This window comes from Dermacentor andersoni, unplaced genomic scaffold, assembly GCF_023375885.2.
Source record: "Dermacentor andersoni unplaced genomic scaffold, qqDerAnde1_hic_scaffold ctg00000052.1, whole genome shotgun sequence".
Taxonomy (NCBI): Eukaryota; Metazoa; Arthropoda; class Arachnida; order Ixodida; family Ixodidae; genus Dermacentor; species Dermacentor andersoni.
Window position 1 is genome coordinate 547,290 of NW_027314765.1, and position 24,805 is coordinate 572,094.

At 46.0% G+C, this 24,805-nt stretch overlaps 1 protein-coding gene across 1 annotated transcript in view; it reads right to left on the reverse strand.

The window, feature by feature from the left end:
• Nucleotides 1-527: 527 nt before the first annotated feature.
• The window catches only part of LOC126548665 (spastin-like), a 56,663-nt gene continuing 32,385 nt past the window's right edge, over nt 528-24,805 (reverse strand). The window contains exons 4-8 of the mRNA XM_072285821.1: nt 24,464-24,645; nt 21,814-21,900; nt 18,974-19,053; nt 13,663-13,714; nt 528-719 (exon numbers count right to left, since the gene is read on the reverse strand). Coding sequence (XP_072141922.1) covers nt 528-719; nt 13,663-13,714; nt 18,974-19,053; nt 21,814-21,900; nt 24,464-24,645 — 593 coding nt within the window. The remainder of the gene's footprint in view (nt 720-13,662; nt 13,715-18,973; nt 19,054-21,813; nt 21,901-24,463; nt 24,646-24,805) is intronic.

The following is a 24,805-nucleotide window of genomic DNA, read 5'->3' on the forward strand; positions in this document are numbered from 1 at the left end:
ATTTCAAAGAGAATGCTGCCAATCGGAAATCAAGCTTTGAGATAGGGGCCTAGCTAATTTCCCTGTTAAATGGCAGGTAAAGTGGAGAAGTGCTGTTTTAGGCAGCCGCTGTTCGGTATGCGCTGCCATTTAAGGGAAAAGAAAAATTTTATTGATCAACACGAAGAACAGATCTCAAGAGACGGTGGAAAGAGTGCTAAGCGTCTGCTGGCATGATCGATGGAAGGGAAGATCAAAAGGGTGCATGAACAAAAGGCAGGTTCGCGTTGACAAGAGCAATCTTTGACAACAGGAAAGACATGGGACGTAGAACTGTCCGCCCAATCAGTTGCACTGCCTCGCAGTTCTGTCCCCTTCCTTTCTGCTTAACCACACTTCACAATGTGGCCCACCAATACACATATTCTTCCAAACAGCACATGCTTGTGTGCAAAAGCCCCTTTGATTAAATTGCAGGTGACAGTGCACCTTTGAGCAACGCTCCTTGAAACGCCTGTCACAACTCTACCTAGCCAAACTATTCCTACCTACTGAAGCGCAGCCACAAGATTCTCCACGAAAAGGTACGCACTCAGAAGTGAGCGAAGCTGCACTGATGTTGAGGCATGTGCAGTGGCACTCGTGGGCCAAGGCAGTGCCTTGGCCACAATGATCTTGCCATTGCCCGATGGCCCAATGCGCAACAGGCCCTTGGGTGGTGCGCAGATAGCTGGGAACAGCTGCAGATGAAAAAAAAAGTTTACACATGTAGCACGACCAAGTAAAACAAGAAAAATGTTCAGTAATCCATATCCAACAGCTTTAGAACAGAAGACTGAGCGAGTTGGCAAGAACATGTGGTGAAATTTATTTGGGTACAAGGATGCACTTCAATAAGTGCAGTAGCATGAGCATAAGCCATCCTTGGAATATCATACATAAAGAATAACATTCACATTGAAATTGATATCGGTCGATAATATGAACATTCAAGTTGATGAATACTAGTTGGTTGCCGATGCCTTCCCATGAGAAGGAACACTTTTTTGCAACTGCCTCTTTTGCGCTACTGACAATGGATCACTTGATAGTGTTAGTGCTGTCCCATTCATGCCTCATGCAGTCGGCTGAACACTTTCGTTACACCTGTCCAGATTTATTACCAGTGACGTGAAATTTCACATTTTGACATGTTGGAGGCATTTGTTATGCAGCTCCAACATGTGAACTTGGCATTTTCGGTTTGTTTCAAGGAATTTTCATTTCGCTTCTGCAAAATCCAGGTGCTGTCGGTGTTACTATGCGTGTATCGAAAGTTGCTTTCATGGCATCGGCGTGTGGCACTATGCAGCGACAGAAGCGTTCCACACGGAACTATGCTACACGCGTAGTTGAATTTAGTTAGGACGCCAATAATCAGTCTGAAGATAACAGCAAACCATATTCAAACTCCGACGGCCATAATGTCTTAAGTTAGCCCTGTGCTTCCGCAGCTATTCATTCGGGGATATTCGTTTATGGCCTTCAGTGGTCTTTATTGTGCGCGCTTATCTGCCAATCCTTGTGTGGAACCAGAGCGTTATAACGGTTATATACAGGGTGCGTACTTCGACTGGTCAGGATGCGCTGCCACCGGCAGCAAATTTACACCAAGAGTGCAGCGCCAGGTACAGCTAAGCCCCGCTTTACAGAGCAACGCAGAACAGTTTACAATGGCGGGGGCTTTTTTTGTGGTCTTGACTACGGAGGAGACAAACCCACTTGAATAAATAGAAACAAATATGATTGGATGCATATTCTGGAGTAGCTCAGCAACGCTGAGAAGCTGGGTTCTTGGAAGAGGTAACTTCTGATGAATTGGTGATACTTATTGAACTTCTCATGGGACTTGCATCAGAAGATGCCGAAAAGTTGCAAGCGTAAAATGTGTTGAGGGCCGCAAAGCTGAAACAAAACGTATTGTGCGACTATACGTGCATCTATGCGTCAGAATATCCAGAAACTGCTTCAGCGTATGGCAGGAGCAATGAAGTTGTTCGTGGTCTTATTTTTTGTATCCGACAAATAGAGTGTACCAAGCACTCTTTCAGTCGTTATTCCTAGGTAATATATTTATCAAATGTATATTCTGAATTTCCTTTGCTACCAATGCTTTTGTAGGTATGCCTTCTTTATTGCTTTTATCAACTGGCCACAAAAACGGCGACTTTTAGAATTGTAATAAGTTATCCAATAATTTTCTTTTTTTTGGTTTGAACATGTGTTGTTGGAAAGAGCACTTCGTTTTGTGCAAGTTGTTATGCTGCAATATTTGCGGGAACGTTATTCGTAGTGGCGAAATTTTTTCTGCGAGACCTACAAAAAACCACTATTTTGTCGTGGTAACCAGAATTAATACACCTATCCTACCCAACCATATTGCACTATGTGATAAGCGCAGTAATAAATTACTGAATTCCATACCGAGTCTTCTTATACCATACATGACTTACGAAAATTCGCGACGATAGATAGCTTAATTGTAGTCTTCATATTGGATTACAAAAGCGGCGGACACTACTCTCACAAGAAATCGGACCACTTATTCATAAATACTGCCTCCTCTATGTTGGGTTTATGCAGGGTAGATTAACGTGAGCTGGGTCTTGCAAATTCACTAAGAAGGAAACAGGGAATACGAGCACATATTTTGTCCAAGAAACACAACGCTTCTACATAACCAAACATTTCAAATGTAGCACATATGGGAAAAATCACTGCTAAATTTATAAGTCAAACAGCTGTAAGCCTGGCACTAAAAGGGCTTCGTTAGTAAGTTTACTCCATTCACATCTTCCTCTAGTTCAAACAACTACTTAAAAGTGTAACCACCGGTTTAAGTAAAACTAATTACCAGAAACTATCTAATTAGTGCAACTCATGACGGCGCATATTGCAATTTACAAACTGCTGCCGGCGAGGTTGCAAGTTGTATTCAGTTGGGACAAATTTCGGTTTCATAATATGGCAGCTTGGCAAGAAATAGGTACAATAGTGCGTTTTTTGCTTCAAGTTTCATGGCACACATGTCGGAACAAATGCGATCATCAAAATTTATGTTAACTGGATATATCGCTTTCAAACTAGCCAGCTAAGATCTGTCAACTTCAATATATCCCTTAAGGAATTATTCAAATGTTTCGTAAATTTTTAGTGCATAATGCATCTTGATTTCTCGTGCGATTATTGTTACGTGTGTAATCCTGGTTAAAGAGTATAATTATGCTATATGCACGTGGTTCAAATATGACAAGAGCTGTCTAGAAATTCTAATCGAAGCCATAGGTGGCTTGAGGTGAAGCCCAGTTTCAATTTTTTGCCTGGTGTTCCGCACTTTGCTAACAAACTTACGGCAAAATATATTTCTTTGCTTATTACGCTTAATCTCGAAGAGTTTTACGCATTTCGATAGAAAATGAACATTTTGTAGGTATTTATTTGTCTCGTCTTTAAAGAAATAATTCAGATTCCAAGGAGCAGGACGAAGTATCCACATTCACTGAGTATCGAAACATAACTAGGTCAATACGCCTTAGTTTACTGTAAATCCCTGAATACCACATCAATTTCACATAAAATCAGCATGGAAGCTGCAAGTCATATCATCCCATTAAATATTAGCACTCGCAGTGATAAGGGCCAAGCGACTTTCTTCACATGGCAGTTGCACGAGACCAATATCTTCATCAGAGTAGACATCATTTTCTTTACCATGCGCACAAACACAATATTCTTTCACCAACGAACTAGTTAGCAAGAGATCATTCCAATTTCAGTGCTTCCGTTCTTCAGCAAAATACCCGAAAAAATAGTTACGAGGCGCCTTAATGACTACCTGCACAAGTACAACGTTCTTTCTCGGCACCAATTTGGTTTTAGAAACGGCCCTTCCCCATAAACTGCAGTCTCAGCATTTACAAACTCAATTACAAAATAAACAGACAGTGTTTAGTCGCGGGATTCTTCATAGATATTGCGAAAGCTTTCGATTCTCTGAATCCTTTTATATTCAGCGATAAATTGTTACGGAATTAATGGAATACCTTTGGCATTAATTCACAGTTACTTAGAAAATCGGCAACAAATTGTTCAAATAGGTGATTTTATGTCCAACAGCACCGTTATTAAACTTGGCGTTCCCCAGCGATCCATATTTGGACATTTTTTTCACAATATATAAATGACTTGCCTTCGCAGCTTGTGTGTGCTGCCCCTGTACTCTATGCAGACGATACTAACCTAACTATAGCTGATCGTGAAGAATGCAACCTAATTAATAAGCTTAACTCTGAATTACAAATACTGCACCGTTGGTGTACACTGAATTCCCTCCATCTGAAAGCAACAACGAGCTTTTTTATCTTATTTCACTCTGAAAAAAAGGAAAAAAAAGACTATTCATTGAGATGTCGTTTACAATAACCATCCGATAAAACAATCTAGTGAGACAAAGTTTCTTGCTGTTATCGATAAATATTTAAAATTCCACCTGCATGTGCGTTCTGTAGCTCATAAGGCTTCATATGGCTTGCATGGGCTGTCGAAATGTCGACACTATTTCCCTCCCCACATACTTATAATTCTTCAATACGCATTTGTTCACTTTCACATTAATTACTGCTTAGCGATCTGGGGTTCATATACAAAACTCATCTGTCACCGGTGTTTACATTTTAGAAAAGGGATCATCGCATTTGAGCACCCAACAATATGCATAGTAAGAGTGAAAATTTATTTAAAACCCTGAACACCCTACGCATTTACGATTTGAGAACACACAACATCGCTTCCGTGATGCATCGAACAGTTCATGAAAAACTAGCCTTGACAACAGTCTCGCTCCATCCCTCACTTCGCAATGTTGGGAACCCATCTCGCTGTCGTTTTTTATTGGCTGAGGTAAATTCTAATTGCCGTCGCTATACACTACACTTTATAGGATCCTCCGTTTGGAATAAGCTTGAGAGTGACCTAACCACTCTAAGAACATTGCCCACATTTCTTCAACAATTCAAACACTGAATTATTAACAATGCGTAACACTGCGCATGCTTGCACATCTCCTCACTTTTCTTTTTTTACTTTTCTTTTCCTGTGCCGATGTTTTCGATGACGTAACAAGAAAGAATGTTAAAAAACTATGTCATTTGTGAAAATTTTTTACTGCTGTATTTTCTTGTTTTACTTATTCAGCTATCTTAGTTTTATGTTATTTTACTGTACAAAAGAAAACACCTGCCATAGCAATGTTTTTTCCTAATAACAATTGGTAGGCACCCCTTAACAAGTTTGTTGGGCCCCGAAAGTGTGTTATTTGCCATTGTATACGTTCATTATGTGAAATAAACTTTCAAATAAACTTGAAAATTTTCATCCAGTCAACGCGACGTAGCCTACATGTTTGACACCCGTGCGCGGGCTTCACAGAAACGCAATCATTCCTCAATGGCTTCTGCAGTCATTGTGACATTGCACATGCCTAGCACCTTTCGAACGCAAATACTGCTCACCGTAACCACTGCTGACAAATCCGTGGTCGCTATCGCCATGATCATGTATAGCGACGCACAGCTTGAAGGCACATGGCAAAGAGAGACAAGCCCAGCAGTATATGCAATGTACTGTGCTGTAGCCGTACTGTAGTACATTGCATGCCAAGCTCCTTCCTTCTGAGCAGCAAACCTCGCACCTCCTCGCTCACTTTTTGCTTAACTCAGAGCCCAACTCAGAAGTCTGCCTAACAGAACAAACAGACAGAACAATATGTCAGAGGCCTCAATAAGTAACTCTTGAAAATTTCAGGGGGACCGTGCACTTAAGAACTTTATTTTAGTTTGTTTATATATTTCAGTTTGCTAATTTTAAATATTGTAAGCACTACTAACGTACTTCTTTTTCATTTGTACATAGCCATCATCATCTTCCCTGTTCTTGCACTTCTCCGCGAATGAGCTGGGGCGTTGCCTTTTTTGGGAAAATACAGCGCTGGACAACTTCGTCGGTCTCGATATTATAAAATGGTGGAGGTACGTCAAGATCCCGACGTCCTCTCGCGTTCCCGTCCTCCCTGGCGCTACGTTCCGGTCGCCACCTGCGCCCGGCTACCCCTACAACGATGGACACTTCCAACACCGGCCCTTCCGGCGCCTCTAGCCCTACCACACGGACGACTCCGCTTGCGGTGCCCTTTTGGACTGTGACGAACTCTCAATGCGATCTCCGTCTTTGCGGGACTCCGCGGTGATGACGTCCATGATTGGATTGACCACTACGACCGCGTGACTTCTTGCAAGAAGTTGAACGACACCCAGAAATTGAGGCACGTCGTATTCTTCTTGACCGGTCTTGCAAAGACGTGGCATATCAACCACGAATCCGACATCACGGATTGGTCCACGTTTGCCTCCAAGCTGCGGCAAATCCTCGCTTCCTCGTCTGGTCGTGCAGAAGTCGCCAAACAGAAGCTGGTCACGCGCCTCCAACTTTCACAAGAGTCTTACACCTTATACATAGAGGATGTCTTCACTCAGTGCCGCTGTGCCAACGCTAGCATGACGGAAGCCGAACGCGTTCGCCACATATTAAGAGGCATTAGGTCTGTCGCGTTCAATGCCTTTAACGTGCAAAATCCGGCTTCTGTCCAAGACATCCCTTCATCGTGTCAACGCCTAGAGGAGCTGCAGTCTGTTCGTTCTCAACATGACAGCAGCAATCGTCGGGTTCCCCATTCTCCAGATCTACGTGCTTTTATCCGCACCATCATCCGCGAAGAGCATCAAATACAAGACCAAAGACGTGCAGCTGCTGCCTGTGCCCCAAACCTACCATCGACTTGCGCGAGGTCGTAAAGCAAGAGTTGACAGCGATGACTACACCCACGACGCATCTCGCTCCAGTAGCGCGCCCCACACCTACCTACGCGTATGTTGCTTCGCTACCCACCCCTACCGTGACCTCCGTGCCTACTGACGTTTCCTATGACCATTTGGCTTCGATGGGAACAAGAGCACTTGCTGCGCCATCCTACCCTCAGTGGCGTTCACCTCGTCCGGTTTGCTTTTAGTGTAGTATACGCGGCCATATATCCCGCTTCCGCCGCCGTCCACAGCAGGATGAAAGACGAGGCTATGCTGAGCACGAGAGACACCGCACTCGCCGACCAGACATCTACTATCCCGGATTGTACTCGTTCCCTGAACAGCGTTCTCCGTCTCCTCCAACTGCTCCCAACCTACCCCATAGCTCCCGTTCGGGCCGACGGCGTTCTCCATCACCTTACCGGTGCTCTACATCACTGCTTCACCCTACTTCCCATCTTGTTGACCAGCACTCAGAAAACTAACTGTTGCAGTTTTTGGAGAGAAAACTGCTTTCTATCGGTCTTCGAAAATTCGTCCTGTTCGCCTCGCCAACATGCTTTCTGTACCTGTCGAAGGTATTTCCGCGTCAGTTCTGATCGATCCCGGGGCCACCGTTTCTGTTCTTCGTAGTGATCTGTTCCCTGCTCCAGATAGTGAAAACGTTTTATGTTGGACCTATTTTGCGCGGTGCTAATAATGCATTCATTCACCCCGACGGACAGTACTGCTCGTGTTCTCAACGACGGCATAAGCCACCATATTGAGCTCATCTTTCCGACGTGTATCCATGAATTTATACTGGGTTGGAACTTCCTACATTCTGCTTCAGCCATCATTTCATGTAGAGAGGAAGTTGTCCATGTCATGGATACAGCGCTTGTACCTGTTACACACTCTTCACTTTCATGCGGGACTTTCGCCATGACTGCAGACTACGTCCTGCGTCCCGGTAACGAAGACGTTGTAGCCATAACATCTAGCCATATCGCCGACGCGGACGCCCTAGTCGCCCCTTGTTCACGCGGTACTTCCCGCGGAATTCTCATTGCTACCTGTCTCGTCCGGTTTTCACGTGGCCGCGCCCATCTGTCTGCTTGCCACATGACCGCAGATCCTGTGATGCTGCCCAAAGGGATGACTGGCAACCCTCGCTGACACTCAACCTATCTCTATAGTCACACTTTGCCCTTCTTCATCGCCAGCACCAACCTCAGGTTTGCGTGACTTTCCTTGCTCCAGGCGTTCTTTGTCCTGGCCTAACAGCCGCGCAGTCCGAAGCCTTACTGGTGGTCTTGGCGAAGCACATGGGCTGTTTCGATAGATGTTCTCCTGTGTTGAGCCAAATTTCTGCGGCTACACACCGCATCGAAACCAATGGTTCCGCTATAATGCGACCGGGCCCCTATCGTGTATCGCTGTCTGAACGAATGGTCATTGAAAAACATGTTGCTGACATGCTTGCGCGGAAGATAATACGACCTTCATCTAGCCCATGGGCTTCTCCCGTGGTTCTGGTAATGAAAACGATGGCTCCGGTCGCTTATGCGTTCGCTTATCAATGAGATCACACGTAAGGACGTATATCAAATACCTGGAATTGACGACGCTTTGGAGACACTACAAGGAGCGGAGTATTTCTCCAACCTTGAACTTCGATCAGGTTATTGGCAAAATTCCGATGAACGCGATTAATAAAGAAAAGACCGCATTCGCTACACCAGACGGATTTCATGGATTTAACGTGATGCCTTTTGGCCTCTGTAATGCTCCTGCCATATTTGAGCGCATGACAGACAATATACTTCGTGGTTTAAAATGGAAGACGTGCCTCTGTTGTCTGAACGATACCGTCACCTTTTCATCTGACTTCACCAAATATCATCGCTTAGACGAAGTTCTCAAGTTCCTTGCAAATGCAGGCCTCCAGATCAATACAAAAATGCAAATTTGCAAGCACGACAATAAACGTATTGGGCCACGTCGTCTCAAAAGATAGCATCCACCCAGACCCCGAAAAGATTAGTGTTCTCCAGTTTCCTCGCCCCCCGCAACAGAAAAATCTACGTAGTTTCCTCGGCTTGGCGTCATATTTTCGTTGATTTATACGCAACTACGCAACTTTGCTGCAATAGCAGCTCCTCTACACACTCTACTGGTTAATGGTGCATCTTTCACGTGAACTAGAGACTGTGACTTGGGTTTTCAATCTGTTAAGCGACATCTTACTTCCAGACCACTGCTTCGCCACTCCTATAATCGAGCTCCCACCATACTCCATACTGACGCAAGCGCACAAGGTATTGGCGCAGTACTTCTCCAACGTAATGCTGCCTCCAAACAGCAAGTCATAGCATATGCCAGCCGAACACTTTCTCCAGCTGAGCGGAACTACACCATTACAGAGCAAGAGTGCCTCGCTATCGTTCGGTCGATTCAGAAATTTCGCCCATACCTTTACGGCCGCCACTTTAGCATCGTCACCGACCATCATGCTCTGTGTTGGCTGTCATCAATGAAAAACATGTCAGGACGCTTAGGAAGCTGGATACTCCGCTTGCAGCGATATGACTTTACAATAATGTATTAGTCTGGAAAATGTACAAGACAATGCAGACGCATTGTCTCGCTGCCCACTCTCGCTCTCTCCCGGTAACGCGCCGTCGTCTTCCTCACCACGTGGTTCCGATGCTACGCCTGCCTCACACCAGCTCTCGATAGCGCCCCTGGACCAAGTTACGTTTTCATCACGTTCCGATTTCGTCTCGCTTCAGCGCGCCGACTCCTACTGTCGAGTTCTCATTGATCGCCTTAGTGGGTTCGCCGAAACACCGAAGAGCCGCCTGTGACGCCAACTTCGACAATTCCGCCTTGAAGGTGGCGTGCTACACCGCTACGTTTACCACCCAATAGGTCACCGGTGGGTCCCAGTTCTACCTCGCTGCCTTCGCCTGCGGGTATTAGAGGCACTTCACGACGACGTACCGGCTGGCCCCTTAGGCTTCCACAAGACGTATGACCGCATAAAGACCCGCTACTTCTGGCCTGGTTTATTCACAACGGTGGCGAAATTCATTGCCTCTTGTGCGTCATGTCAGCGCCGCAAACGCTCGACATTACCTCCTGCCGGTTTACTACAACATCTCCCTTGCCCTGACGCACCTTTTGAATTTGTTGGTATTGATTTATATGGTCCCTTGCCGTTGACGCCTTCCCATCACCGTTGGATTGTCGCTTCGGTCGACCATTTAACAAGATATGCCAAGACTGCCCCTCTGCGATCTGGTACCGCTTCTGAGGTCGCCGACGTTTTCTTGCACTCCATCGTCTTGCGCCACAGGGCTCCTCGCGTTCTTCTCAGTGACCGTGGCAAAGCGTTCAATTCACAAGTTCTCGAGGAAGTTCTTCGGGCCACTAATGCCGTCCACAAATCTACTTCTACCTATCATCCGCAAACCAATGGCCTTACTGAGCGCTGCCACCGTACACTGTCTGATGTTTTCCATGTACATCCGTCCTGACCAGACTACTGGGATTAAATTCTTCCTTTTGTCACATTCGCATATAATACAGCTATTCAATGGACTACGGGCTACAGCCCTTTCTTCGTTGTGTATGGACGATCTCCTTCGACCATATTCGACAGAGAATTCATTTTAGCGCCTTCTTCACCTGACGCGTCGCTTCCAGAATATTTTGGTGCCCGAGTTCCACATTGCCGCCAAATCGCCCAGCAAAATACAGAAGCTACCCAAGCTGAGCGCGAACGTCGCTACGAGAACAAACGCCGCGACCTGCGTTTTCACCTTGGAGACCAAGTCCTGCTTTGGACTCCAGTCCGCACTCCAGGCCTCTGTGAGAAGTTCCTGCAACGGTACATTGGCCCATACACCGTTGTGCAGCAAACAACTACAGTGAACTATCTCGTCCCGCCAGCACACTCCGTCACTGACCAGCGACGCCGGAATGCCGAAATTGTTCACGTCTCGCGGATGAAGCCCTTCACTCCCCGTTTAGACTATCTCTAATCTGCGGGCAGGCTGGTCACTTCCATGACGGCGGAAGTTTGTGTAAGCACTATTAGCGTACTTAGTCATTTTCATCTGTACATAGCCATCACCCTTTTTCCTGTGCTACTTTTTCGCCCATGAGCTGGGGTGTTGCCTTTTTTTTTGAAAAACAGCGTCGGACAACTTGGTCGCTCTCGGTATTATAACATCTATTCAGCTTCTTCATGCTGCACCCACCCATCAAAAAAAAAAAATCTGAAATTGTACATGGCAAAACGTGGACATGTTAGAGGCATGTCGTAGTGGGAGACACAATTATGACCGCATGGGGCTGTTTGACGTGCATCTAAAGGTCAGTACGCATGCATGTTCGCATTTCACTAAGGTCAGTACACATGCATGCTCGCATTGTGACCTAAGCTACAACAAAATGTACTCCACCTAACACAACGATTGACTACATAATGATTTTACGAAATTATATCACGTTTTCTAGTGAACTTCAATCAAACAAAGCTGATACTGGGCAAATTGAAACTTTATATTGTTCTCATTGTGTTCTTATTTTATCGCAAGAAATTCTTTGCAAGGATGAGAGATCGCCAGATAGACGTTAAGTACGGCTCATTGAGTGTCCTAGCTCGCGGCACTATGCAAGTTCTCATGCTTTATGCCTATAGTATACAATAGTGTATACTATATCAATTTCATCCCTTGGGGATGACAATTGTTGTACTTTTGCTCGAAATCTATGTTTGATCGGGCAAACTTCACATTTTATATTTTGAGAAAACGACTCCAACAAATATTCGTATTTAGATAAAGCGAATATTCAATGGGAACTATGAATCGAATAAGGCAATGTTCAATTCGTTGTTAGAAATTTGACAATACTTGCACACCCCTAGCCAACTGAGGCAACACTAAAGAAAGCATAACCGCACCGTACATACCTGCCCAAGTACTTCAGCTCGACTAGAGACAGCAGGCTATTGTGCTTACTGCGTGCGCAAGGCCTCAGCATTTCGACCGAGAAGTGCGCCTTAGTCGCCTTTACCCACAAGCCCATGACCTGGTACCCCATTTCTATTGACCACCAACCAATTTCCTACGCAAAAACTCACCGATTCCTAGGCGTTATTATAGACAGAGACCTTTCATGGAGCCCCCACATCACATATTTGAAGAGGCTTACTTCTATCTCGCATATACTAAGGTTTCTCGCCGGTAAAACGTGGGGCACATCCGTGGCATCTATGCTTCAACTATACAGGACGCTCTTCCTAGGATACTTGCGATAGAGCACACCAGTGCTGTCCAACGCTAACAAAACTAACATCCATGTCCTACAGAGCATTCAAGGCCAAGCCCTTCGAACATGTCTGGGGCTACCTCGAAATGCTTCAACCGTGGCAACAATTGCCACCGCGAGAGACCACCCAATAAGGACCTATATAGATATCGACGCGCTCCGGGTGCATGTTCGCCATATATCCCGAGTCCCTGACCACCATCTCGCTCGATTGCCTGAGAAAAGACCCAGGGCAGCGTTCTCCAGATCAATTGCGGCTAACCGGCACTCTTTGTCTTTGAGGCACTCACACGCAACAAGAACGCCATCCCCTATGTGGTGCTTGAAGAAGCCTCCTGTGTACCTTGCTGTTCCAGGAATAGTGAAAAAAGCTAGCCTGACCACCGCGGCTCTCAAGCAGATCACATTGGAACTTCTGCATTGTTCATACTCTAACCGAATTCATGTTTACACGGATGGTTCCGTCTCGGAAAATTCTACGGGCGCCGTTGTTCTACCATCTCAATCGGTCGTCATCAAGTTTATGACATCACACGTACCGACATCTACAGGCTCTGAACTGGCCGCTCTTCGCGCTGCTGTCGAATACATTGAAAAAGAACCGCCCAACAAATGGACAATATTTTGTGACTCGAAAGCAGCCCACCAGAGCTTGAGAAGTTTACGACGTGGCAATTATGAACAGCTGGTGTCACAAATCCACGAAACCTGCCATTGCGCTTCTGAAAGAGGACATAATATCATATTTCACTGGCTGCCGGGACATTGTGGCATCGTTGGTAATCACCTCGCCGATGACGCTGCCCGACGTGCCCAGGCTGGCTCACCGACACTCCTTATACCTTTATCCAGAGTCGACGCTGCAAGAGAGCTTCGCAGTCTCGCTCGTACAATCACGTTAGGTTGCTGGCATACACCTCAGAACTCTAAGTGTCGTTTACAGAGCCTCGACCCATCACTGAAACTTACATTACCAGCGAACCTTCCACGACGTGACGCAACACTGCTGTGTCGGCTGTGGGTAGGAGTAGCATTCACCCACTCCTACAGCTATCGAATTGGAATGGCGGATTCACCAATGTGCGCGAAGTGCAAGTGTGAAGAGACCATCAGTAACCTTCTGTGCCACTGTTCTCGCTTCGATAATCAACGCGAGACTCTCCAGTGTGCCTTAAATAGACTGGATGACAGGCTATTTTCGGAAGCGAAGATCTTGGGGGCGTGGCCTCATAGTTCATTGGCCCAGAAAGCAGTTCGAGCGCTTTTTCGCTACCTGAGGGAAACAGACTTGAGTGCCAGACTGTAGACATCCTATACCTAAGTTCTCTCTCTCCCTCTTTCACTCCCCATTCCCCTCCCCACGTGTAGGGTAGCAAACTGGACTCAGTCTAGTTAACCTCCCTGCCTTTCTGTCTTCCCTTCTCTCTCTCTCTCTGTGCTTACTGAGCAGCTTTTCTAGGAGTACCATCCGCGTGTTCACGTCCAGACGCGTGACATACACCCACTTCTTAAAATGCCTGCAAAGAGTAATACAGATAACATCATCACGCATGGCCATTTTCAGTTCACATTTGCAGCACCTTCCACTTTGAGAGGGAGCAAGCTGTTTGCATTCCACCGCAAATTGCACCAGAGGTACTGCATGAAGTCGAACCACTTCCGCACACTTCAATTATTTCAACTCCGGTTTATTCAATCCCGGCCAAAGGTCATGCGCAGGGCTCATAAATTGTTATAGGCCCCAAATTTTCACTCTTCATATCCTCAAATCTGCCTTCGCTGGATAATTCCAACTTGAGCAGTCAGCAGGCACGTGTCAGACCCCTTGAGGTAATCCCAATAACGACTTCTATAGTGGCAGCGTCTGTCTTAGTGGAGCTTAGGTGACGGAGAGTGCATAGGACACAGGTCACCTGCCATCACAAACACGCATTTTCCTAGGGCCTGCCTTAGGAAGCTTTTCAAGCAATAAACATAAGTCACAATGACTGATTGTAGTACTTGCCAGATTATTACATGTGCCTCCTTTTTAAAAAGGTTGGATTGAAAATTTCCTGTGCAGGCAATTAAACATCAAACCAAACAGGCCAGTTTGTATGCTTTACCACATACCACAGTCGTGTTGCCGCAAAGCCGACTTGAGAAATCTGGTCGCATCGGGTAAATCATAACATGCATATTAAATGCTTGCCCATTTTACTTGCGAAAGAAACCGGGTGTGTGTTCGATTTCTACTTTTTATATGTGTTTTATGGTCATTCTATGTTACTTTTCAGCTAACCAGACACAGAAAGTAAGTGCATGTTTGATTAAAGTACATGTTAGAAATGGGGAAAATATTGCTAAATGAATCTGCAGTATGTACTGCCGTTTTTTCTGCATCTTGTTCAATATGACCTCATGCCTAATTTGGTAAATTTTCTTGGTATTATCAGGGTAGAATTAATAGAAGTCCACTGTATCACTTTTCATGCACCAGTAACATTGCAGAATTACAAGTTCAATGTTGATACATATCAATTTTATTAGCAGCAAAGATACCATTAATGCTTTACACCAGCACCGTGTCAGTAGCTGTGAAGAGGAACAAAAGGTTAGATGATTTGTTGCTTAGGTACCCATGCTAACCTTACCCATAAATAATGCATGGGATATAGCAAGGATGATAATTTTGTTAAACCGCGCTTCCCTAACCGTGTTGCTTTAAATAAAGAAGCACCAGCTTGGTTCTTATTGGGACTGGTAACTCTTTTTTGGTATTGCCTTATGATCCTTGTAGGGGCTTGTTTTGGATCACCTATACTGCTGCGATACAATTTGAAATATAGAAGAAAAAGAACAGCCTACAGAAGAATTTCACTGCCACTGTTACCTCCTGACAAGGTAACCAAAGCAAACAGGGAGGGTATTAAGCTCACTAGGTCAGTTTCGTGATGTGGACTGACTAGAAATGTGACTATGAACCGGTTCCTGCTGGGACTTCTCAAAACGGCTATGGTATTTGCCAGCAGCATTAATCTCGCTTTGAATTCCACCTGGTGTTGCAATCGCACCGCTGGCACGAGTTGTTGCATATGGGTAGTAAGCCCCAAGGGTAGCGTTGGCCTGGTGGCCTGGGGCACAACTGGAAGCATCCGAAGGTCCTGGCAAAGCATGAGTCGACTGCTAACCGAACAACTTGTTTATTCTAGCATCGCAAAAGAGCGGCCGGTCAGGCCGACTGAAGTGGAGAAACGGGAGAGCACGTTACTCAACAGAAGAAATCGGAGCCTCTCTCGGCGTCCGGGGGGCAGCTGCTTTTATACTCTCGGAGTTGAGGGCATGAGGGAACGCCTCGATAGAGGCGCACGTGACGGCGCCGCTCGGGCACGTTGGGACGAGTAGGTGACCCATCCGCCGGGCCGGCGCCGGTCAGACCTCCTCGCTTCACAGTTGGGAGAGCTCCTCTCCCCGGCTGCCGCGCTTTGACAAGCGTGGGCACCAACATGCACACACACACACACGCGCGCACCCGAAGACACGTGGCATTGAAACATGCCTGGACGCGCTTGGCGGGGAGGCGTTGCGGCAGCGCTGAACGGGCCAAAATGTCCGCCGCTTTGAACGAAGCCGCGGCGTCCGTTGCGTCCGCGCCGGCTATACCGCGCGTCGTAGGCGAAACGTAACACTGGTAGCAACCGAAGATAACTCATATTCATCCTGCCTACCCCCAGTCCAGAGCAAAGGCCCCTCCCATAATTCAACAACCCCGGTCATGTGCTAATGGTGGCCATGTTGTCCATGCAATCGTCTTACACATACATCCCTTCCTTTGAAATCGAGTCCGTAACCTTAATGACCATCGGTTACATTTCCTCCGCATTACATGTCCTGCCCATGCCCATTTCCCGATTTCAACTAACACGTCATTAACTCGTGTTTCTTCCCTCATCGAATCTGCTCTTCAGCCTTAACGTTAAAGCCATCATTCTTCTTTCCATAGTTCGTTGCGTAGTCCTCAATTTAAGGAGAACCCTTTTCGTAAGCCTCCGGGTTTGTGCCCCGTACCTGAATAAAGGGAAGACACAGTTATGATACTTTTCTTTTGAGGGATACTCGCAACCTGCTGTTCATAACCTGAATATGCCCGCCAAACGCACCCCCGCTCATTCTTATTCTCATTATTTCAGTCTCATGATCCGGATCCGCGGTTACTACCTGCCCTAAGCAGATCTATTCCCTTACCACTTCCAGTGCCTCGCTACATATCGTAAACTGCTGTTCTCGTCCGAGACATTAGTTTTCTGCAGATTAACTTTAGAACCACCCTTCTGCTTTGCCTTTCCAGGTCAGTGAGCATGTATTGCAATTGTTCCCCTTAGTTACTAAGCAAGGTAATATCAGGGAATCACAAGTTACTAAGGTATTCTCCATTAACTCTGATCCCCAATTCTTCCCAATCCAGGTCTCTGAATACCTCCTGTAAACACGCTGTGACTAGCATTGGAGAGATCGTATCTCCCTGCCTGACGCCCTTCTTCATTGGGATTTGGTTGCTTTCTTTGTGGAAGACTGCGGTGGCTGTGGAGCCGCTATAGATATCTTTCAGTATCTTTACATAAGGCTCGTGTACACCCTGATTTCGAAATGCCTGCATGACTGCTGAGGTTTCGACTGAGTCAAACGCATTCTCGTAATCAATGACGGCTATATAAAACGGTTGGTTATATTCCACATATTTCTTTATCACCTGATTGATAGCGCGAAAGTGGTCTATTGTTGAGTAGCCTTTACAAAATCCTGCCTGGTCCTTTGGTTGACGGAAGTCTAAGGTGTTCCTGACTAAATGCGATTACTTTAGTAAATACTTTGTAGGTCCCCTTTCTTATGGATCAAGATTATGTTGGCGTTCTTCCAAGATTCCTGTATGCCCGACGTATTGAGGCATTGCGTATACAGGGTGGCCAGTTTGTTTAGAACAATCTCCCACCATCCTTCAACAATATGCTGTTACCTGATCCTCTCCAGCTGCCTTGCCCCTTTGTATAACTTCCAAGGCTTTCTGTTTTTCTTCCGGCATCGCTAGTGGGATGTGAAATTCCTCTACACTATTCCCTCTTCCATTATCGTCGTGGGTGCAACTGGTGCTGTGTAAAGCTCTGTAAAACCCTTCAGCCGCTTGAACTACCTTATCCATATTAGTAATGATATTGCCGGCTTTTCATCTTAACGCATACACCTGATTCTTGCGTATTTCTAGTTTCTTTACTGCCTTTAAGCTTCTTGCGTTCTGGAGAACATGCTGAGTGCTATCCATATTATAGATCCTTATGTCAGCTATGTTACGCTTGTTCATTAACTTGGAAAGTTCTGCCAGTTCTATTCTAGCTATAGGGTTAGAGGCTTTCAAAAAGAGACGTTTCTTAATCAGATCTTTCGTCTCCTGCGATAGCCTGCCGGTATCCTGTCTAACGAAATTAGCACCGACTTCTTTAGTACACTCCTGAATGATACACATAGGATTGTCGTTCTTTGCTGCAGCACTAAAGTCCTCTTTTTGAGTTAAAGCCGAATACCTGTTCTGTAGCTTGCTCCGGAATTGCTGCATTTTCGTTCTTACCGCAAACTCATTGATCGGCTTCTTATGTACCAGATCCTTCCGTTCCCTCCTGAGGTCTAGGTTAATTCCAGATCTTACCATCCTACTGTGACTGCAGCGCACCTTGCCGAGCACGTCCACATCTTGTATGATGCCAGTGATAGCGTAGAGTATGAGGTGTATTTCATTTCTAGTCTCTCCATTAGGGCTCTGCCACGTCCTCATTCGGTTATATCGCTTGCGGAAGGAGGTATTAATTATGCGCAAATTATTGCGTTCTGCAGGCTTTACTAGCTCACCCCTGTCTTTCCTATAAGCTATGTCATATTCGCCCACTGACTTGCTTTTCTCCAGCCTGGCTCTTGCCGACCATGGCATTGATGTCGCCCATCAGTATAGCGTATTTCGTTTTGACATTACCCATCTCCAGATATAACCTTTCGACTTGCTGGTCATGATGACTCGATGTTGGCGCGTAGGCCTGTACGACCTTCAATTTGTACCTCTTATTAAGTTTTACAAGACCGGCCAACCTCTCGTTATGCTATAGAATTCCTGCATGTTACCAGCTATATCCTTATTATTCAACAATCCTACTTCTGGTTCTCGTCTCTCCGCTAAGCCGCGGTAGCATAAAACGTGCGCGCTTTTTAGCACTGTATATGCTTTATTTTTCCTTCTAACTTCACTGAACCCTATTATATCCCATTTAATACCCGGTATTTCCTCCAAGAGCACTGCTAGACTGGCCTGTCTAGATAACGCTGTAGGGTTGAACGTTGCCAGGTTGGGATTCTAATGGTGCCTGTCTGGATCCAGAGATTCTTATCACCCTTTCTTACGTCACCGGTGTGACCGCCGCCGGGGCTAGTTGCGTCGTAGTTGCTGGGGACTGAGGTGCGGGGTTTCGTTTTTGTATTCATATAGGAAGTTGTGACCAAGTACTGCACCAGGGTGGGCCAATGCTGCTCTGGTGAGGGAGTGCGTTTCCGGTCATCGGGATCAGGCCGCACTCCAGGCCTGCCCTCCAGGCGGAAAATTGCGGGGCACCGTTATTTGAACCACGGTCATCTTGCGCGCGAATTGGATGCTCTACGTCTACTCCATCGCTGCAGTGACCGATGCTAACGTAACTATAGACCACCATTTCTCAAATAAGTCTGTGCTGATGCCACTGATAAGATATTTATGTACTCACCTTAGTGCAGCAGCATCCAACTCTTGAGAACTGCTTGTGGCACCCATTACGAGAATCCGCTCTTCACTACCAGTGTGGAGCTGCAGAAGAGAGCAGTACACTCAGCTGAATGTAAGTGGCTTACGCGTCTTCGTGAGCAAGCTACAATGACTGCGTGAGTAGTATGGGTGTGCTCCCATTCTGACTTATACTGTAGGCAGTCTACGTTGACATCTAAGACTACTTTGAGCCACAGCAATGTAACACGTCTGCAATTACCTGGAGGGCGTCTCTGCAACACGACATCCCGTCGGGTTGAAAAAGTACAAGCTAAGAAAGGCACTTATAGTAATGGCTTTAACCCTGAGCGTGCAAACCTATGAAAAAGAACATTGCCCACATCAAGCGCGCGAGCAAGTGTCAACTGTGTCGGTTGGCTGGTTGGTTTCAAAAAGGTAAATCAAGGTACTTGTCCATTCTGTGGTGCGTGTGGCGTCTTAAAAAACATTACTAAATCCATGTGAGTATAGAAGTGTATTAAAGTTGTGTGTCATAATTGAAAAAAAAAGGAACGGCCGTGGCTTAGCTTGGTTAAGCCTGGTGATTGCGAAGCAATAGTGTGTTATTCTGGGATCAGCTGGTAGTATGGCTGGTGGTAGTCTCGGGTTATGCTAGTGTTACGGCTTACAGTGAATCATCTAAGAGGAAGTCATCCGTCGAATCCGTGTATGCCGACGAACGTTTCCCTCACCAGCGTGCCCATTACAAAATCTTCCAGTATCGATTGGCCGACGGTGCGGTAACACTATTTTATCCGCGTCGTAAGATATGCCCACTCTGATCGTAGCGCCCCTGGTGAGAGCAGCGGGAGTTAGGCCGCCGTTGGTGCCTACCGCCTCGCCTCGCGACGGCCTGAGATGGGGCCCCGTTTTTACACAGCTGGTGTGACGTCACTCTAGGTCTCGTGGTGTGACGCCATGCAGCGAGGTCACGCTAAAGGTCAATGGTGCCTACCACCGCCTCGCCGCGGAACGGGCTGAAGTGCGACCTAAAGTAGTATTGCTTTGCAATAAAATATGTGGTTTTACGTTCCAAAGGCACTTTCTGATTATGAGGCACGCCGTAGTGGAGGTCTCCGGGAATTTTGACCACCTGGGGTTCTTTAACGTGAGCCTAAACCTAAGTACATGAGTCTTTTCGCATTTCGCCCCTATTGAAATGCGGCCGCCGTGGCTGGGATACGATCCCGCGACCTCGTAACACCATAGCCACTGAGATCATAATTGAAGACTGTAACATGTTTATATAGAAATCATCGCACTGAACAAGCATATGCTGGTTTGCTTTACATAATTAAACGAAAATTTCATTGAGAGAAAGAAGTTATCCACATTTCCACCTGGTGGGCGATGAACTACTGCCAAGTTTATGGTAGGCGAAAACAAAGCATTCGATGTGATCGGCATTACACGTTATTCATACACGTCTTTTCAACTGAACAATTATGTTTGGAAGCTCAGAATTGTTGCGACCCATAGCCCTATGGCACACTTCGATTTCATCTGGCATGAGCGGTTCATTAACGAGAATGCCAATTCGACAAACAGTCTTTATTAGATCATGATCTGCTTGCCGAATTCCTTTACTCTCCAAATTGCACTTCCTGGAATACTGCTTACTACCTGCGAATCTCTGCTCCTAATCTTCTAGCATCGTTCTCATACTTTTGCATTGGTTTTCTACAGCTGGGTATGCTTTCTTTAGCGCAACATTTCCTTTTACGAGTCGTTCATTCACTTCCTCCTTTTTCTCATACATTGTCATAGAAAGCACCACTTTTCTTCATGTCTCCGAGTTCCTTTCTTAGGTCTATCAATTATTTATTTTATTTCCTTGACTTCGTTGTTAAGTTCCTCCCAGAGGTTATCTAGACCGGGAGTCATTCTACTTCAATCAGTGCAGTCGAACAAGAACATAGATGAGGCACACCATGGAGAGATAATGGCAACAGCAAAGGCAGCAAGAATAAAACACAGAAAGAAATAGGCTGAAATATGTAAAAAAATCCAAACCTGCATGAACGGGGAGATAACTTTTAGCGAGCGTGCTTTTCAGCGGCCCCGCTGCCGTCAAGTTGCACGTCACAGCGATGCACCCTGCTTAAGTAGCCTTGCGATGATCCCTGTACCGACGTAGTCATCTGGCTGTAGTAAGCAGGTGTTTCCAGCTGCATGCCTCTGAGGCTAGGATTCCAGGGCTACCTCGATGTTGAAGTAGCGCAGTTTCCAATCTGCTGTCACGTAAGGAATGTGTATGTCGAGGAAATTACATAATGCAACCAATACGTAATGCAACATGTCGATACAATTACATATTGCTAGACGCATTCTACGTGTTTCTTGAAAGATGAGCACAGTCAAACCAAAGAAGAGAAACTGGCCCTTTGCTGAGCTGTCAGCCAAGTTGCACAAATCTATAACTATCTTTGTAAATACACGATGTAAATACTCTTCTGTACAATTCCTTGATTCATTTGACATGATAGCAGAGGCACATGTTCTCACTTTTCACCAAAGAGCCCCACAGCTGCTGCATAACACTCATTCCTTACATTGCTAGAAACAGGTGAGCGTTTAGCACAATAAAATTAGTTGGCGTTAGTTGGTTTATAACATGACAATGCATGTATCTTCTTTCGCAATTTTTTGTGCGTGGTATAGTACGTATTTATACTAGTACGTTCGGCCAAACAGTTCAAGCAAAATTCCGCAGTACCTCTGCTGTCCACATCCTTAGTAACATAACCGCTGCCAACTCACCTATGGCTGATCTGTAGGCAGTATGAACATCTCGCTGAGTGCCTGCTTGGCCTCTTTCTGGCCAGCAATGTCGCTTAACAGCACCTCGGGACAGCCATCCACGATCTCCTCCAGGATGATGTGCGCCAGCTGAGAGTCGGCACCCTTCAGCGCTGATATGACACTCGCCTCTCTTATTTGCCACGGAAGGAGCCTCCGCCGGGCAGGCACGGGCCAAGGGGGGTAAGGAGGGGGCACGGCGCCCTTCCCGAAACTGAGGCATGCCCCTCCTAAGGCATGCCTGAGGCATGCCCCACCTCACAAACATTACTAAAGCACTGCCAAATCAATTTGAGACTTGACAGCTATTCAGCGCTCAACATTTTGCAGCAGTTCTCGCTCCTTTTGGATGGTGGTAGTTATCGGCATCTCCAGTGGCGTGAACGCGTCTTGACATCGATTAGGTGCCCGCGCGATTAACTCGAGATGCGTTCGGTTTTCACCCTCCATTTCAACGATTCGGCGCATCACGGTTGCTCCATTAGTTCAACCTGTTTGACCCCTCCCCCCCCCTCATTACCGCAGAAAACTAACGCTGAAAACTAACGCTGAAAACTAACGCTGAAAACTAACGCTGAAAACTAACGCTGAAAACTAACATTGAAAACTAACATTGAAAACTAACATTGAAAACTAACATTGAAAACTAACATCGAAAACTAACATCGAAAACTAACATCGAAAACTAACATCGAAAAGTAGTTAGACTAAAAAGTAGTTAGACTAAAAAGTAGTTAGACTAAAAAGTAGTTAGACTGAAAAGTAGTCAGACTGAAAAGTAGTCAGACTAAAAAGTAGTTAGACTAAAAAGTAGTTAGACTAAAAAGTAGTTAGACTAAAAAGTAGTTAGACTAAAAAGTAGTTAGACTAAAAAGTTAGAACCTTGGCCCGTGCCTCCCGACGGGTCGCGGTATCCGTGAAGGCGGCTGCTCACCCTGGTAAACGAAACAAGCATTTCATTCGAAGGTTACATTTCCCTTTGCTTCGAAAGAAGTGAGTGAATGGGCAACACTACGGCTGCACATCACATATCAAACGTATTTACCACAAATACACGGCTATCATTAGAGTGGACCCTGATACTGCTACAAAAATGTTTGTGCTATCCGAAGTTCGTAATATCCTAAACGCCTCACTTTCATATCTTTGGTCGCGATGCGTAACAACGGTAAAAAGATAGTGACGAAAGTCCTAAGTAATAAATAAGTAAAGCCAGTTTCACCTTAAAGGTGAGCATCGATTTCGGTAGCAAATTAGTAGACGGCTATTCGAAGTAAGGAGAGTAGTTTTATAGCCCGTAAAGTTGCAAAGATTAGCTTACCAACTATGTTAACAAGCACGGTGTCACGTGCGCACATGTAAAGAAGAACACATCACACCCGATGACCGCGGAAGGTCACTGCCGAAACGTTGGAGCGAGGAAACATGGCAGCAACAGTGAGCGAATTCACGTTCATGCTGTCTCCCTTCAAGGCCTACGAAGCTAGCGGCACTGGGTACACTTTGTCCACATCACAGTTCGCTTTCAATATACAGTGCCTGCACCGTTAACAGCAGCGGCCAGAGCAGAACCACATCGCTCCCCAACCCCGTGCATCACGCACGAAAGACGGCGTACTTCTGCCCTGCTTCCCACCCCCTCCCTCACTGGCACAATATTGAGCCGTATCGACACGGCAAAGTCCGTTTTACACCGCCGATTTTGAAGAACAATACCGCTAATTTCTTTGGCTGTAGCCGATAGTTCGTTGTAGTGCTGACCGTTAAAAGCGATCTTCGTCGCATTAATGAGATAGGTAGAGCACACTAACGTGAAAGTATGGCGCGTTATAATCGAAAGTCTGTTTTACATGGGTCCTTTGTAATGAGCGTAGGCTCTCTAACGAAAATAGGTTTCGTTTGTGTGCACCAGCACATGTGAATTCACCAGATTGAGAATACCCATTGCACATTACAGCACTACTACAGCTCTAGAATACGGTGGACTCCCTTGTAGCGTCCAAGTATGGACCACTAGTAAAGGGAACACCTAAGTAACAACAAGGAAATGCTCTAATGGTAATACAGGTGACAGGGAGAGAGCCTCTGTGCTTGCCACATGGCTGGGCATTGTTACAGCGCCAATGAAATAAAAAGTCTAGCACGAGACCAGAATAGTCAAGCGACGGTGCGCTTGACAGTGCAGCATAGGCAGATAACACTTTAGGCTCTTACAATGCTAGTGATGCGGATGAATTAGGTAGCTATTCACAAGAGCAGTATTAGAGCAATCATGTTGCAACTTGCATTCATATGGTGACCATTCAAAAGTGCATTTGTCTACCCAACTACATTTGAGTGTTAAAAGTGGAAACAGCCTGGCACTCTCGCTGCAAAGATGTTAAATGCATCGCCATTTTTCCTTATATTACCTCGCCTATACCGGGTCACTAGTACTCATTTCTTTCCATTGCCAATGAACCACAAACACTGGCCACTTCTTATCAAGGCCTCATTTACCATTCTTAATGAAGGGTGACAGATGTTGTGATGCTGTGAAGAAACGAATTACTTTCAGGTGCCAGGCAGTTCAGATTGCATAACAAAGGCACTAAACCCCCAAGTTGTGTCTTGGGCAAGTGTGCTGGTGACATGCGCCGCCTGTCCTACTCGCCTGGTTGGTCATTCCGACGCCGTTGATGGCCCTCTTTAGCCACGAGGGGCCGTCACCTCTATTGTCGGCGTCTTTCCGGTCTTTCTTTTCCCACCGCCGCCGCTTTGGTTTGGCCTGGCGCCGGGCCACGCCTGCATGCCAGGGCAGATCCTCACCGAGGTGCTGAATCATCACCATCGTTTCTGCGCAGCATACAAATGCAAGACAAATGTAGCAGCAATACAGAGCGCAGGCAACATGCCATCACTCTAACAAGCTGACTAAAATGTCAATGCGAAATGCCAGCCAAGTAAATTGTCAGTTCTTACATTTGTGCCTGCATGTCGACATTGCTAACACGGG